The sequence below is a fragment of the Phoxinus phoxinus genome (genome assembly GCF_949152265.1).
Source record: "Phoxinus phoxinus genome assembly, chromosome: 9".
In the NCBI taxonomy this organism is placed as follows: domain Eukaryota; kingdom Metazoa; phylum Chordata; class Actinopteri; order Cypriniformes; family Leuciscidae; genus Phoxinus; species Phoxinus phoxinus.
Window position 1 is genome coordinate 7,435,888 of NC_136884.1, and position 17,717 is coordinate 7,453,604.

The 17,717-nt window shown below is 38.9% G+C and overlaps 1 protein-coding gene and 1 long non-coding RNA gene across 2 annotated transcripts; both read right to left on the bottom strand.

Annotated features, from left to right (window-relative positions):
- Window positions 1–405: 405 nt before the first annotated feature.
- Window positions 406–16,953, bottom strand: LOC307004036 (scavenger receptor cysteine-rich type 1 protein M130-like). Its single transcript, XM_079622977.1, has 25 exons — window positions 16,728–16,953; window positions 16,376–16,636; window positions 15,840–16,157; window positions 15,293–15,607; window positions 14,862–15,224; window positions 14,507–14,824; window positions 12,435–12,737; window positions 12,287–12,346; window positions 11,725–12,039; window positions 11,448–11,618; window positions 11,254–11,349; window positions 6,021–6,329; window positions 5,584–5,895; window positions 5,153–5,467; window positions 4,708–5,031; window positions 4,314–4,631; window positions 3,843–4,145; window positions 3,647–3,712; window positions 3,217–3,531; window positions 2,918–3,112; window positions 2,736–2,819; window positions 2,177–2,233; window positions 2,020–2,064; window positions 1,572–1,679; window positions 406–1,150 (listed from the first exon to the last, which is right to left on the bottom strand). Exons 1-24 carry the CDS (start codon window positions 16,834–16,836, stop codon window positions 1,636–1,638), a joined length of 5,316 nt encoding a protein of 1,771 aa, XP_079479103.1. The 5' UTR covers window positions 16,837–16,953; the 3' UTR covers window positions 406–1,150; window positions 1,572–1,635.
- LOC307004291 lies at window positions 7,851–8,768 on the bottom strand. Its single transcript, XR_013798974.1, has 4 exons — window positions 8,608–8,768; window positions 8,398–8,448; window positions 8,226–8,288; window positions 7,851–8,043 (listed from the first exon to the last, which is right to left on the bottom strand). It is a non-coding gene; the product is annotated as an uncharacterized lncRNA (long non-coding RNA).
- Window positions 16,954–17,717: the final 764 nt, after the last annotated feature.

Below are 17,717 nucleotides of genomic sequence, written 5' to 3' on the forward strand. Positions count from 1 at the left end.
TTATCATTACATTTTAAATATTACAATTGAAGGGTAGGCTATACATTTAGTAGGCTATACATCAAACACATACCGTTGCATTCCAGAAGATGGCAGAATATGAGCATACACTTTATTTGAGGGTTTTTTAAGGGGAATTTCTTTAGGAAATTATGCCTAAACCTCAACACACATGTATACTGTAATATCCCACTTTACTACTTCACTGAATTTACTTACAAATGAGAGAACATGATCAAGATGGGTATTCATTTCACAGATGATAGGCTACTCGATACGAACCTCATACATTTCATCTTTTGTTGTTGTTGGCTAGACAAAGTCTACATTATGCAATCATATAGCATGGCCCATCATATGACTAACTTTATTGATAGGCTATAATTTTTTATTTATTTTTTAGTCGGGGAACTATGCACAACCAAATATTTTAATAAAATAAAATAATCAATTTGTGATAATCAAGTGGCAATTTATACTACATCAAGCTCAACCTATTCTCTGGTAGGTTGTTTATTTTTGGTTCGTCTGATTGGTCACTTCACGACAACTGCATTAATTAGCTGCACTCCTCCAGGACCACGGACAGCGACCGCTACAATTCAACTCAATGAAAAGCGGCTTCCGGGAGGAATGAACCAAAACTCTCTCCACTGGAAGGTACTCAAAATACGACACAAAATAGTCTTCTTCATTTCTCCTGGTTGTATAAAAAGGTTTAGGCAATATATAAAAAAAAAAGTATAATAAAAAGGTTAATATAAAACATGTTGATTATACAATAAGCAATAAGAAAAACAATAAGCTTTTAATTGTCACAAATCATTGGTCATGAAATTAGCAAAAATGTAAGCAAATGCATTACTTAAAGAGCCATTGCTGTCTCAGAAAAACATCAAATACAAAATAAAGTTTTTGGCAGAATATAGTGGTGATGGTTCAGAGCGTTCGTCTTCGGAAATCTGCTGAGAAATATAATAATAAATGCATCTCTACCACAGTGAAACACAGGAAGAGACTGTGTCATTGTGTGGGGAGTCTTTAGCTTTTGGTATTGGTTAGCTGCTTCACTTTGAAAAGTCATCTAATGCTTTGAAGTACAGGAGAATATTGCAGAATGGCTTGCTTCCCACAAATGAAGAGTTGTTATCTAAAGAGGAATGACCAGATGTTATTTTTCAACCAGACAAATTGCAAAGACAACCAAGAAGTGGCTTGAGAAGTCCATCAGGCTCATATTTTGGCCTGCGTAGAGTCTAGATTTGAACCCTACAGGGAATATTTGGTCTCACAATAAACTCAAATAAACTCGAAGACATTTTTCAACTACTCATGACCGGTTTGAAGCCATTAACATTGAGTGGAACAACACTGAATCTTTTTCCTGTAAAAAGCTGCAATTTGGGGAAGGCTATTTCGATCCAAAGTTACTTTTATCTACATTATTTGTGCAATTATTTCTAAATTTGTGATTAAAATGGTTAAGACCATTAAAAGACCACTTAATATTTTGCCATTTTTGGCCTCAACCTTTTTTCTTTCTTTTTTTCTTCCAGAAGAGTGTATATTACCTGATATAAAAAGCACATAAAATCATTATAAGAAGAAACAGTAGAAGCAGCAATTGTAGGCAGTTCACACACTCTCTTTCTGTTCATTTGTCTCCTCTTCAACATTCTCTGTTCATTAAAAAAGAAAGAAAATGAATTTCTGAACAATTTGCAATATCATCAGAATTTACAGTCTAGACATGCACAAGCTGGTGGCTACTTGAGCTGACAGCAAATGACAAAAAGTAAGATGTGAACAAATTATTTGTTTTAGATGAAATTGGTTGCCAGATGTGAACATAAGACGCGTCTGATTGAAACCCACTCAAGACTCTTCCCTTACAGCTCGTTCACAAGAGATGACATCATAATTCTTCAGCATTTCCTCTAAAGATGTACACCAGATACATATTTGTCATGCCAAAACAAACAAATATTTGTCATGCAAAAACTAGATTGTAAAAATCACCTTCTCTCATGGTTGTGGCATCATCATAGGTCTCATTCATGTGATCTGTGTCAAAATACAGAGATAACATCACTGTCTATAAACAAGCACTAAGTGACATCTGCTCTCTTACTTCATATTTATTTTGAAGTAATAATTTGTTATGAAAAATTCTCACAATTGAGTATATCGGTAATGACATCATAGTTCTCTGGAGCCTCTTTATCCATGTTGTCTGCATCAATTGAAAATAAAGCATACCAATAAAGCACACACTAAGAAAAGTCAGCAGGGCAAGACGTACTGTGTTAATATGAAGGAATTTTCAGTACAAATAACTGAAAATTCTGAAAATTATCAGTCCCTTTTCTGTTTTTCTACATTGTTTTTTACATTTTTCTTACAGTCTAGAACCAAAAAGTTGTTAAATGATAAACTGCATTCAGAAACGCTGACATGGATGTCTCAACTCACACTAACACCTGTGTGCGCTCTCACTGACTGCAGTACAAACACAGCGCTGTGGTTTGCACTGCTAAATTCAGTGGTTAACAGCAGGAAGCCTAACAGGATTAACATTTCTTAACTTTAACTGTCAAAAAGACCTGTAGAATCATTAAACGTCAGAATGGTAAAATAAAATTAACAAATACTTTCATCGCTTTGACTATTCACATCTACATTATAAATCGTTCTGTCATTATTATTAATAATGGTGATAATTTCAGCAGCCTCACCTCTCTGAGTGAAGTGATTGTGTGTGTGATGAATCTCCTCATAAACGGCCTCAGTCGTCGTCCTGTGTCTCCTCTTAGAGAGAGCTGTGAGTGTAGACAGACAAACCTGCCGTCAGTTCACAACACATGACTGATCACACACTGAATAAGACACAATATGACAGTCTCTGGATCTCTCCTACCTCTCCTCATCACTCTGTTCTGCTGAATCACTATAAGCAGTGGCACTAAGAGCAGTAAGAGCAAAACTCCCAGTACAACCACAAGCACAGAGAGAGACGCTGCTGGAGGAGTTTGTGGAGGAGTGACTGATGTTATCTGAGGAACTGGAGGAGAAGCTGATGTTGTTGTGGCAGGAGTAGTGGACTCTGACAAATCTGGCAAAACACACACAAACATTAAAAATCATGCAAATACACAGATATTATTCACTCTAAAATTATGTGAAAATTACTAATATTGGTCAGAGTTTTGCAGTGACCTGCACATGTGAGTCCAGCGTGCTCTTTGCGGGAACAGTCAGTGTGGTTCTTCAGGGAGAGAGGACAGTCCCACAGGTGAATCTCATTCCCTCTGCACTCGACTCTGTTCAGCCACACAACACCTTCACCAGCACCAAAGACTGAATTCCCATCAGCCCTCAGTGCGTCTCCACAACCCAGCTGCCTGCAGACCACCTGAGCATCGCTGATGTCCCACAGATCAGCACAGACTGAACCCCACACAGCATTATGATACACCTCCAGCCTCCCAGAGCACCGGCCCGAACCTCCACTCAGTCTGAGAGGAACATGCTCTAAAATGTACGTATCATACCAGATAGATAATTCACAAGTATACATATGTTTGAAGATAAAGCAATTAGGCAAGCATATATTATTACTTTCATTAACAGAACATAACCTACTCACTTGAACACTGTCTCTGGTGAGGAGATGCTGAACATGTCAGACGACTTTGAGGAGACTCAGGACTCTCTGAGATTACAAAGATTTAGATGAAAATTTAAATTACTAACAACGTATGATTATAGTTTACTGTAAAAAAAAAGCACTGTAAAAAAAAAAAAAAAAATCATCATGATTAAATCATTAAATTAAGACTTACCAAAGCAACTGATTTTGGCCACCTCATTATCATAACAGTTGTTCTGGCCCCAGGGTAAAGATGGACAGTGCCACAATGTTTTGTCATGTTTTCTACATTTAAGATGATCTAACCAATTAGGAGCAGACCTCAGTCCCTCTGAATAACTGGGTTCACTGCCAGATCTTCCACAGTTCAGCTCTTGACAGATCAGACTCGCTGTCTCTCTGTTCATCTTGTTTACACACACATTTCCCCAGGATCCATTGTAGAAAACCTCCACATTCCCTTCACAGCCCTCAGTTAACCTGATCTCTTTAAACTCTAGATAGAAGATGTTAAATTCAATTCAGTTATTTTTATTTTTGTAAATTAACTAAAAAACTATTTGATTCCAAATACTACATTAAAATAATTTTATTGTTGTATATTGAAAGTAGCAGCTGCTGGTCAATTTCTTTGAAATGATTCCTAAAATGTTTGAGACTTTACCTGAGCACACGACTCCTACATCCTCCTTGTGTTGACAGTCATGTTTCCCCCAGCCTGGAGAAGAGCAGTTCCACAGGGACGTCTCATTCCCCTCACACTCCACCTCATCCAGCCATATGTGTCCAGAACCAGGACCAAACCAGGCTGGTACCTGCTGGTTACTGAGGGCCACTCCACACTGCAGCTGTCTGCACACCACATGGGCATCTTTAATATCCCAGGAGTCATCACACACTGTCCCCCATGAGCCGCTGTGAAAAACCTCCAGCCTCCCTGCACAGTCTCCCCCAGAACCCACCAGCCTGATGGACCCGCGACCTGATATTCAGAGAGAGAAAAACTCATTATTGATCACTAACAACTGAAGAATCTGCCCAGATGTTGTCGTTCTCACCAAGGCAGGTGATTGACAGCTGTTGTGTGGAGCTGCAGTTGAGAGTTTGTGGAGAGCTGCAGTTCCCCAGATGAGCTTCACTCCCAGAGCACTGGAAGCCCGTCACACACTCATGACTGTGTTCAGGACTGGATGAAGAGGAGCCGGAGAAGTTCAGCACAGAGCCACAGCCCAGCTGTCTGCAGACCACAGAGGATTCAGTGAGACTCCAGGAGTCCAGCAGAACTCTCCTCCAGACCTGATGGATGGAAACTTCCAGCTCCCCCTCACACTGTCTCTCTCCAGACAACCGCACCAGACCGTCATTAACAGCCAGAGAGGAATCTGAGGAGAATATCTCATGTTTTACTAAAATAAGAATTATGTTAGAACATAGTGAATTAGTGTCTATATATTAAAAAGAGTTTTTCAGTAGCATAATGCTCTTGGTGTCAAATAAGTTTACCAGAGCAAATGACTCCAACATCTCGTCCATGAGAACATTCAGCTCGACTCCATGAAGAGACGGAACATTCTGAGAGTTTGGTTTCATTCCCGTCACAATCAAATACATCAGCCCAGATTTCACCACTTCCCTCTCCAAACCAGTCTGATCCCACAACAGACACAGCAATCCCACAATTCAGCTGTCTACAGAGGACACTGGCAGCTCTCATATCCCAGCATGCATCACACACTGTGCCCCATTCATTGAGGAACCGGAACTCCACTCTTCCAGAACAAGAGTCTGAGCCGTTTAACAGTCTGAGATCTGTGTAACCTGAATAACAGGTTATTGAAACAAAACAAAAGTTTAAGGACACTTACTTCTCTTTAGAAAAGGGATTTAATCTCTTTACGTTTGCAATACATGTAAAGAGAAAAATATTACTTAACCAGAGCATATTACTCCTACAGCATTGTCATGGGAATGGTGTGTATTTGAATAGTTGGATGTAGGACAGAACACAAAGTGTGATTCATTTCCTCTGCACTGAATCTCTTGTGTCCACATCTGAGCGTCTCCTTTTCCAAAAGCATCTTCTCCCAGCACCTGTACAGGAGCCCCACAGTCCAGCTCTCTACACACAACCTCTGCATCCTGCTGGTCAAAGGAAGCGGCACACACTGAAAACCACGTCTTTATTTGAAGTATCTCTAATCTCCCAGCACACAGATGAGATCCATTAATGAGCCTGGGGAGGCGGCCTGTGTGTTTAAATGATATAAATAAACAACATTATAACTTTTTAAAAATTACGATAAGGAAATTAATTCTGTTCAGTTTCTTTTGTTAACAAAACATTTAAAGTAAAAAGATTGGACAGTCTTACCTAAGCAAATGACTCCAGCATCTTCAGAATGACCACAGTTATTTACACCCCATTGTTTTGATTTACACTTCTTCAATGTCGACTCTGATCCAGTACACTTAACTTTATTCATCCATATTGGTCCTGATCCTGGTCCAAAGTGAGCATCACCAACTGCACGTGATGCTTTACCACAACCCAGCTCTCTACACACCACTCCAGCATCAGTCATATCCCAGGCATCATCACACACTGTTCCCCAATGACCTCTATGAAGAACCTCCACTCTACCAGCACAGAGACGGTTACTACCAACCAACCTCACGTTACCTGTACACAAGAGTCATTTATCTATGAACGTCCATACATTTATAAATTATGCAGCTTTTTTTTTGCAGTTCACTTAAATAGTCCTGTTGTGTGAAAATCATTTTGCATTTCAGTCAATATGAAGTCATAAAAACTGCATGTATAATATTAAAACACATCAAACCACAAGTCCATTTAATGCAATTACAGAAAAAAGAAACAGTGAAAATCTAATTTATTGCTTCCATGAGCAAATTCTTTAGAATAAAATAAATCAATATCAGTAAGCGAATATAAACAATAATCTATATAAATTAAACTAAGAGAAATTAAACATTACAAAATGTATTGATAGTACACGGGAAGATCCTTATGTTAAACATAAAACTATACTTTCATTTAATATGTTGAAAGGAACTGTTTGGCCCTTTAACTGAAGGTAAAATACCTGCACTGGTGAGTGTGACGACTGTGGACATTAGAAAGATTGTCAGACAGCTCTTCATCTTCTTCTGCTCTGCACTTCAGTACAAACTTTTCATCAGCTCTCTTAGCAATTCTGAAGAAAAAGAGACTCTTGTCTGCTCTGGTGAGAAAGATAAAGGTAGAGAGAGGGGAGGGGCTTCTGACGACCGCCAATCACATTCAGAGTTAAACTTCAAGACCATATACAACGACAAATCAGCCAAAATATCTCCATATCAAGAGAACGCCAGTGTTGATGAACGGGAACTCCTCCTCCACCTTACAGACACTTTACTGAGGAGACACACACATGATAAAGTGCTGACAAAGTCACCCAACTGTCATGAGAGTGAATGTGGGAAAACACTTCAGTGTGCATTCAGCGCCAAAGTCTGACACCTGCAGAGAAGAGATACAAGCACTGATAACTAACTGCTGACAACAAACACTGAGAAGACATATCAAAGTACTACTAAATAATAATAACAGTATACAATATTTCATATACCTTTATTTCATTTTGCATTTTTTTTGTACAAAAAAAGTTTGTTTAATTTTTTTTTAGCAACATTCCCCAATTTCACAATATAGTAATAATGACATATAAGCACATAATCAGTCTGTTTTTAATTGCAAATCAGAAAACATTAAAATCAATAATAATAATAAAAAACATTAAAATTGGACAAATATAAAACAAGTATTATCAATCAAATGTATGCATGCTGGGTGTGTCTGACTGTCAAAAAACCCTCTGCAGGACATAAAGTGAACAACATGCTCTTCTGCTCAGTTCAAAGAGTCACTACATTCTTTTGAGGTAAAGATCCTTGATCACAGCTGCTGTTTGTAAACTTATTTCCCAAAGTACATTCCAACGTTCTTTAGCAAAATATATATTTCCACCATCGGTGGGTCTACATTCAAAAGTAAAAGACTGGAGCAGTTAAAGGATCTGATATTATAACAATTATAAACAAATTGACAAAAAAATGTTTTAATGCAATGGGATCACAAAAACAATGAGATTTGTAAAAACCTCTGGAAAGAGAAATTTAAACTTTTTGAAAAAGCCATGAGAGCAAAGCATTTTTCAGTCAAAAACTGATTAAACGTAATTGATTTAGTAGATTTCAATACAAATTGGCATCAAAGACACTGAAACTCAGCAGAAAACGTAAAAGCTTTGAAAGGATTTGATGCAGTGATTGTGGTTTCAGTTATTAAGTCCCTCCCTGTTTCCCTGGCTCCTCTTCCACATCATCATAGTCTGTTATCAGAAAACAAGGGTAAATTAATTTATCAATATATGCTTTAAAAGTATTATAAATGAACACATCAATATTGGCAGTCAAGTTAAATGATCTATCATGATCACAGAAATTGATATTATAAACCGATTATACAAATTAAACAAACTCAGTGTAAGGTAAAAAGATGACAGTAACGTACCAAACATGTCACTCATATATTCCCTGATATTCTTCACATCGTCATATTCCTCCTGAACACCCTCTGATATAAATGTGTCCATTATTAATTACATGAGTTTAAATGCAACTATAATTTGAAGACAAACAAACAGAAAAACATGAAATTTAAGAGAGTAATTTGAATCCCACACCTGCTTTATCCTTGGAGAATTGTCGTACAATGATGACGTCATCATAGTTTTCTGGCAAGTCAAAATAGACAAAATAATGAAAAATTTTATGCATCCATTAAATGTGCAAAATTTGGGATTTTGAAACCGTGTATAATTAACTAAACTCTTATTAAATAAAATATAATTAAATCAAACCTTTATAATAAGAAATGATAATAAGAAATAAACCTGTATCACGAGATCTCAGTCCAACAGTGATTACATCATCATAATTCTCAGATGTGATTTGCTGCTCTTCTAAATGAGTTTACAGCCAGGAGGAAATAAACAAAAACTGCTTTTACTATTCAGAGGCCCAATAGTTCATTTAATTTAGTGAAATCTGTTAAAGTCACTGACCTTTATTTGACCCTTCAGTGGTGATGTCATTAGAGTAGTCAGGTGCGGCTCCTACTGCAGAATTTGCTTTAAAAAGCGTAGATGAAAGAACTGAATTATTACGTGCTGAATGGTTTATATAATTTCAACCCAGTTAATAACCAGCTAAAAGAATGTTTTTAACTAATTTAACATCCATTCATTTCTGTATGTAGCAGATTAGATTTGAGTTATATTGATTTATATTTGAGTCCTCAAACCTGAAAGAAGCTCATCAGCATCTTCATACCCAGAATATTGTTCTTCTGAAAGGACACTTCCTATTATGGAGAAGTAGATTCATCAGACACGATTACAATCGCAAAACAGCCAATATCCCCACTTCCCTTGAATCATAACTCAAACACTGTCTCATTATTAATTTTGACAGCAAATTTTTAAAACATTAAAGCTACATTGTGTAGGAATTACTCCCATCTAGCGGTGAAATTGTATATGACTACCAACTGAATATTACTTTCTAGCCCCTCATCACGCTTTTTTTTAGATTTATCTCTGCTCTGCTCTTTCTCCAAAAAGTTTAATTTTTTGAACGTTTTAGGAGACGTTTGAGTGTATGCCAACTTATGTCCTGCCGGATCAGCACGTTACAATTCAAATGTGCGCATCTACCACACAACATAAGTACTGACTGGATCTCTTCTCAAATTGTCCCTCCATAACATTTTCGTCTAGTATTTATTAATTGACGAAAATGTCAATAGATTTTTGTAATAGTTTTTGTGATTCAGAACTGACACAAAACTCCCACAAATGGATCTATGTGATTTACTACTGACCACTATGCTCAGGGCCACATTAACACAATCAGAGGCCCTGTAGCTTTAACTCTCAGGAGCCCCACACTGCATGCACACCCATACATTCCTCAAAACTGCATGCTATTATCTGTATATTGACCCATGAGTGTGGATCATTTTCACCTCATGATATTGGTAAGCAGGTTCGAAAATAGCAGTGGTTTGGGGCAAAAATGCCACGATAAAAATGCTCCTAAAATTCAAGATATGGGTGCAAAAAATGCCCCTGAGTGAGTTTTCTTCTTTTTTATATTTGTTAGTTAGGCTATGCAATATCATATCAGCAAGAATGCTGTTTTATCAAATATCAGCATGATTACAAAGGTGATATTGACTTTATACAGCAGTAATACAGTTTTGCTCGCAAATGAACATAGTTCCAAACAAAGCCACAGCAAAACCTTTGTGTGTCTCCGAGCAACACACAGTGGTGTTTCATTCCTGAAAGAATTCACGTTTCAAAAAAATCGGTTGAGCGATTGATTCAATGACCCATTCATAAAGTCAGTCACTTGCTTCGTTCATGAATGAATAAGCCGTTTTGAACGAATCGGTTTATGAAGGATTCAATGCTGCCCCCTACTGGCGGTTTTAGTTTTATACGCCTGTTTAAAATGATCATTTCTTTTTTTCCGTCATTTCATATTTCTATATTCAAAATTTTATACATGTTTATGAATATGTACATTCTTTTAAACTTTTATACACGTGATATTTTATTGTTTTGACTTAAACTTTTTTTTTTCAAGGTTAGGACCATGAATTATTCAGCAAAACAGAGATGGATTAATTTTACTGTCAGTCTCTTATGTTCTTGCATGATTTTTCCACTACAAAACAAAGTCATCACATCATGCATCACAAACCAAATGTATCTAGCTCTTCTGAATATTAAATATGCTATTTAAATATATCGTTTTAAGTTTTTTATTATGTATACTTATGAGCCCATGTGTCCCCTGTTTTTTCTTGCATAATTGAGAAAAATAACAAAGGATATAAGTCTCTCAAGATGACCAAGTCTCTGTCTAAACTGGCATCAAATCATGAATTTTCGTTTTGGTGGCTTAATCCTGCGAGGAATCATTATTTCACATAGTGTATGTGTTGCTTCATTGAGTTCTGGAGCAAGCCAAACCTTTGTTTGATTATTTATCTCGCCAAAGCAGATTTTTTGTCGCATTCAATACTTGTACTGTTAATTTTGCTGCACAGTGAAATTGTTTAAAGAAAAAAATTTGGATATATTTGTTGTGTTATCTCCTCCCCGGTCCCCGCTAATGTCTCTGACCGTGTTGTCGACTCTCTACTCTGAGGATGCTGAGGAGATAACGGTAGCATAGCATGGAAGACTTCAATGCACAACTTCACAAGCTCGTATCTTCTAGCCATGCACGCACACTCAAATATCAATAACAAAACTATAACAGCACAGCAAAAACTTGATAAAATGCGTAAATCAATTTTAATTAAAATTTTCAATTATATATACATTTTTAAAGCATCACTGGGCCCCTCCCCCAGCATGGGGCCCTAAGCCCAGATAAGCCAGTGAATTAATGTGGCCCTGCCTGCCAATGAATAAAGTGATTACACTTTTTATCTCCACAAATCAGACTCTATGACATTTACTCACCCCTCTGACTGAAGAAACTCTGTCTATTAGTGGGTCTGTGATGAAGCTCCTCATAAACGGCCTCAGTCGTCGTCCTGTGTCTCCTCTTAGAGTGAGCTGTGAGTGTAGACAGACAAACCTGCCGTCAGTTCACAACACATGACTGATCACACACTGAATAAGACACAATATGACAGTCTCTGGATCTCTCCTACCTCTCCTCATCACTCTGTTCTGCTGAATCACTATAAGCAGTGGTACTAAGAGCAGTAAGAGCAAAACTCCCAGTACAACCACAAGCACAGAGAGAGACGCTGCTGGAGGAGTTTGAAAAACTGGAGGAGAAGATGATGATGTTGTGGCAGAAGTAGTGGACACTGACAAATCTGGCAAAACAGACACAAACACATTCAAAATCATGAAATACACAAATAATATTAGCACCAAAAAGGATGTAAAAATGAATACTATTCTCAAGTGTGTTGCTGTGACCTGCACATGTGAGTCCAGCGTGCTCTTTGTGGGAACAGTCAGTGTGCTTCTTCAGGGAGAGAGGACAGTCCCACAGGTGAATCTCATTCCCTCTGCACTCGACTCTGTTCAGCCACACAACACCTTCACCAGCACCAAAGACTGAATTCCCATCAGCCCTCAGTGCGTCTCCACAACCCAGCTGCCTGCAGACCACCTGAGCATCGCTGATGTCCCACAGATCAGCACAGACTGAACCCCACACAGCGTTATGATACACCTCCAGCCTCCCAGAGCACCGGCCCGAACCTCCACTCAGTCTGAGAGGAACATGATCTAAATCACAGACAAGTAACAGATTATTGGCCAACAGAGTTCTGTCAGAACAGCAACAACTACAGTGGGGTATGTGTGGGTTGTGATATTAAATCATTTTGGCATACCCAGAACAAAATCACATTCATACATCACATATTGCCGTTATGATTTTTTATGTTTTTGTACATCAAATGAACTTGCTTGTTCTTTAACTTAACTGTTAACTTTAAATTAACTTAACTGTTCACTACAGTAGGAGCCGTACACCGTCTCTGATATGGAGATGTGGAGCAAGACAAATGATGGGAATCATGACTCTCCTGTTCTATAATCACAATCACAATATTATATACACAATTAATAAAAAACGGATTACTGCTATTTTTTAGTGATGGAAATTGCATCAGTCTTACCAGAGCAGGTGATTTTGGCCACTTCATCTTCACTACAGTCATTCTGTCCCCAGGGTGAAGATGGACACTGCCACAGATTTGAATCATGTGGTCGACATTTGACTTCATCCAGCCAGTTACGAGCTGATTCCAGTCTTGGTGTAGAATCAGACAAAACACCAGATCTTCCACAGTTCAGCTCTTGACAGATCAGACTCGCTGTGTCTCCATCCATCTGGTTCCAGCACACATTACCCCAGGATCCATTGTAGAAAACCTCCACATTCCCGTCACAGCCCTCAGTTAACCTGATCTCTTTAAACTCTATACATAAGTGGAAAAAAGTTAATTTTAAAAGTGTTATGGATGCATAAATGTGTTGTTAAAGTTGTTAACAAATACAACCTTTGATTTTAATAATGTATTAGTAGATGTTGAAATTAATAGTAACCATGGCGTCAGACGTTGTTGTTGTTTGGTTCAAACATTATGGACCATTACAAGCAGACTTTGGGACAAAGGAGAACTAAAACGAGGATCATTATCAGTGTGGTGTTTTCGAGATGCCGAGAACTCCATGTCTGCGACTAACTTCGACTTGACAGATCTCTTGCATGTACTTTATTAGACAGGTGAGCAAATGTACATAAAACTAATCTATGGTATATAGTTCAACATGCATGTTAGAATATGATCTGTATGTTATTCTAATGTTGATCTATCTTACTGCTAGTCTCATACAGCCAACAAACGAACACATAGAATAAAATTATAACTTTCAACACACTCAAATGCAGTTTAGTGTGATAGTGTAGATCAAGTGAAACCACGCTGCATTACCTCACAGGTTTCATTCGTCTAATAAACTGACCTGTGTGAGTCAGTGATGCGCGGGTCAATGTATAAACAACCCGCACCCGACCGACGTTTTCAACTAACCCGCCCGCAACTCGGACCGCAAAAAAAAAGAAAGAAAATATTGTACCCGAGTCACCGACCCGCTTCCTGACCCGCGTTTTTTTAAAGTAGCTAGTAAATGCTCATCGCGTCATGGGCCGTAGACGGAGGAACTAGGGGTGCGCAGTTTTCTGAATGCTGTATGATATAGCCTAGTGTTTTGTAATAAAGGCTTGATTTATTCATTTATTTCGTTTCATTTTCTTAACAATTAAGATGCTGCATGTGTTTATCCAGTCTAATCGAAGTGTGCGTCTCTCCCCCGACTTTCCCAACGAAACCCCCGCCCCCTCTCAGCAAATACATAAAACTGACATTACTGAGCTATATGCGTTTAAAAGTAGCCTATTAAAATGGCACAATGGCATTGCTCAGTTCAACGTGTTGGGAAATCGGGCATTTTGTCCCGCGTCAGCTTTTATTCAAAAGTTAATAACGCGCTCAACATTCAGGTAGCTAAATAAGGATTTCCCGCTGTCATCTCTGCTGCAGACTGAGCTCGTGCGTCATCCTCGCGCAGCGCAGTTATTCAGCCAATAAAGTGTAAGACCTATGTATTTCATAGAACATTATTGTGTCTAGTAGCTACTATATAAATTACAAAGGTTTAATTGGCATCTTTATTTCAAACGACCCGACCGACCGCGACCCGAATATCATTAAAAATATTTTTGGATGACTCGTAACCGCGGGTGACCGCAGGCACCCGCTCATTTTGGATCAACCCGCGCATCACTGGTGTGAGTATTAATACAGCACTTGCGGGTTGTGCGGTAGATTAATGTCCTCATTCCTTTATATCCGCGGGACTCGCGTGTGGCGCTGATATCTGTCTCTCATTAGCAATCACGCCCTACTTTATCCCACAGTCATGTTAAAAACATCAATGTATTCACTCATCCATAAACATTATTAGATCCATCAGCTTGACGACAAGTTCCATAATTCTGCTGGAATTTTTCGTCATCAATCTACGCCTTTGTTATTGTAAGAGGTTAGCGACCCCTAGCGGCAAAAAAAAGTACATATTGCAGCTTTAACTAATGAACCTTATTGTAAAGTGTTAACTTGAAGTTTCTTAAAATGTTATATTCATTACAAGTTTAATTTAAACACATATATAGAAGCATGTTTACCAGAGCATACGACTCCTACATCCTCCTTGTGTTGACAGTCATGTTTCCCCCAGCCTGGAGAAGAGCAGTTCCACAGGGACGTCTCATTCCCCTCACACTCCACCTCATCCAGCCATATGGGTCCAGAACCAGGACCAAACCAGGCTGGTACCTGCTGGTTACTGAGGGCCACTCCACACTGCAGCTGTCTGCACACCACATGGGCATCTTTAATATCCCAGGAGTCATCACACACTGTCCCCCATGAGCCGCTGTGAAAAACCTCCAGCCTCCCTGCACAGTCTCCCCCAGAACCCACCAGCCTGATGGACCCGCGACCTGATATTCAGAGAGAGAAAAACTCATTATTGATCACTAACAACTGAAGAATCTGCCCAGATGTTGTTGTTCTTACCAAGGCAGGTGATTGACAGCTGTTGTGTGGAGCTGCAGTTGAGAGTTTGTGGAGAGCTGCAGTTCCCCAGATGAGCTTCACTCCCAGAGCACTGGAAGCCCGTCACACACTCATGACTGTGTTCAGGACTGGATGAAGAGGAGCCGGAGAAGTTCAGCACAGAGCCACAGCCCAGCTGTCTGCAGACCACAGAGGATTCAGTGAGACTCCAGGAGTCCAGCAGAACTCTCCTCCAGACCTGATGGATGGAAACTTCCAGCTCCCCCTCACACTGTCTCTCTCCAGACAACCGCACCAGACCGTCATGAACAGCCAGAGAGGAATCTGAGTGAAAGATGTGACATTTTAAGGTATTGCAAGGTAAATTTTTTTTTTCAATAAAACCCCCTCACCAGAGCAGATGACTCCAACATCTCGTCTATGAGAACATTCAGCTCGACTCCATGAAGAGACGGAACATTCTGAGAGTTTTGTTTCATTCCCGTCACAATCAAACACATCAGCCCAGATTTCACCACTTCCCTCTCCAAACCAGTCTGATCCCACAACAGACACAGCAATCCCACAATTCAGCTGTCTACAGAGGACACTGGCAGCTCTCATATCCCAGCATGCATCACACACTGTGCCCCATTCATTGAGGAACCGAAGCTCCACTCTTCCAGAACAAGAGTCAGAACCGTTCATCAGTCTGAGATCAGTGTAGCCTGGGCAAAGAACTTTTGTCATTACAAGGCACATCAAAATAAAAAAAACATTTATCCTACAACATATCTTGATAGGAAAAAAATTTATTAATTCACCACTCAGTAACAATGAAAAAAAAAAAAAAAACTTGGGAGAAGACAGTTTTGTAATATAATACATTAAAGATTACAGTATATCTTGCATTTTAATGGTAGAGAATCGATGAAGAGACACTGAATATTGATAATTTACCTGAACAGATCAGTCCCACATTATTTTCACTGGTGCAGTTGTGTTTGTGTGATGATGATGATATTGAGCAAAATGATATCTGAGACTCATTTCCTCTGCACTGAATCTCTTGTGTCCACATCTTAGCGTCTCCTTTGCCAAAAGCATCTTCTCCCAGCACCTGTACAGGAGCCCCACAGTCCAGCTCTCTACACACAACCTCTGCATCCTGCTGGTCAAAGGCAGCGTCACACACTGACATCCACGTCTGATCATCAAGTATCTCTAACCTCCCAGAGCAAAGATGAGGCCCAGCAGCAAGTCTGGAAGGTTTATGGCCTGTTTATATTACATGAATAACAGAACAAAGTAGACAAACAAATAATACACATGTAATGCAAACAAAAGTTTTCAACATAAAGCATAATATTATTTTGCATAAACATTAAACCATTGGTAACAAGTAGAAAAAATGCAATGCTTTTAAGTCCAGCATTATTTACCTGAACAGATGACCCCGGCATTTGAATAGTGAGTACAGTCATGAATGCTCCAACCTGATGTCCCACAGTTCTTCAGTGTTGACTCTGATCCAGCACAAAACACAAAACCCAACCAGATTGGTCCTGATCCTTGTCCAAACTGAGAATCACCCAGAGCATCTACAGGTTCTCCACAGTCCAGTTCTCTACACACCACTGCAGCATCAGTCATATCCCAAAATTCACCACACACTGTTCCCCACTGACCTCTATGAAGAACCTCCACTCTACCAGCACAGCGACTGTTACCACCAACCAACCGCACATTCTTTCTATCTAAGTGACAGAATAATAAAGAGAGAGAATAGACATAAAAGGTAAAATAATAAAAATAATAAGAATCTCATATTCCATTTCTTACCAGCACAGAAGAGCCCCTGGTAATTATCATGTGAACAGCTGTTTTTATGTAAGGATGTTGGACAGAGGTGAATCTGAGACTCATTTCCTCTGCACTGAATCTCTTGTGTCCACATCTGAGCGTCTCCTTTTCCAAAAGCATCTTCTCCCAGCACCTGTACAGGAGCCCCACAGTCCAGCTCTCTACACACAACCTCTGCATCCTGCTGGTCAAAGGCAGCGTCACACACTGACATCCACGTCTGATCTTCAAGTATCTCTAACCTCCCAGAGCAACTGGAGTTTCCGATAAGCCTGACACCTGAAGTAGCAAGAGATAAATAACCGTATTTTGTTTGTTATCTAAAATGTCATTCATTTCTACCACACAGAACTATTTATTCATTTGAAAAGGAATCAATGGAAATAAATTAAATGCTTTATGAAAGATTAATTTAAATGGATAATTCAGTCAAAAATAAAAACTCTGTCATCATGTCCTATGTAGGTTGCAAGAATGCTGGAGCCTATCGCGTCTCAAGGCAAAGGTAGGGAAATACCCACCTATACTGCATGTTTGTGAGGGAACTCACACCCATATTAATTCAAATTCAAATGACTTTCTTTTCTTCCATTGAACACAAAAATATATTTTTTAAAGAATATCCTGGCCAGTGGCCACTCTTTTGAACATAATGGAAGTGAGTTAAGACATGCTATCAAAGCAAAGAATAATAATAAATTTAATTCTGTTAATCACACAAAAGCTATTGGATATTATTATTTTATAATTTAAAAAAAATGCACAAACCTCCTTTACCAGTTCAGGATGTTTCTTATTAGAATCTTGAAAATAAAACATATTTGTGCTCCACAGAAGAAAGTAATAATGATTTGGCCTGACTTGAGGGTGAATTTTCCTTTTGGGGTGAACTATCCCTTTAAGGTAGGTGGATCTTGAGTAATATAAAAACAGAATTGAGGTTTGGAGCAGTTTACCTGAACAGATGACTCCCAC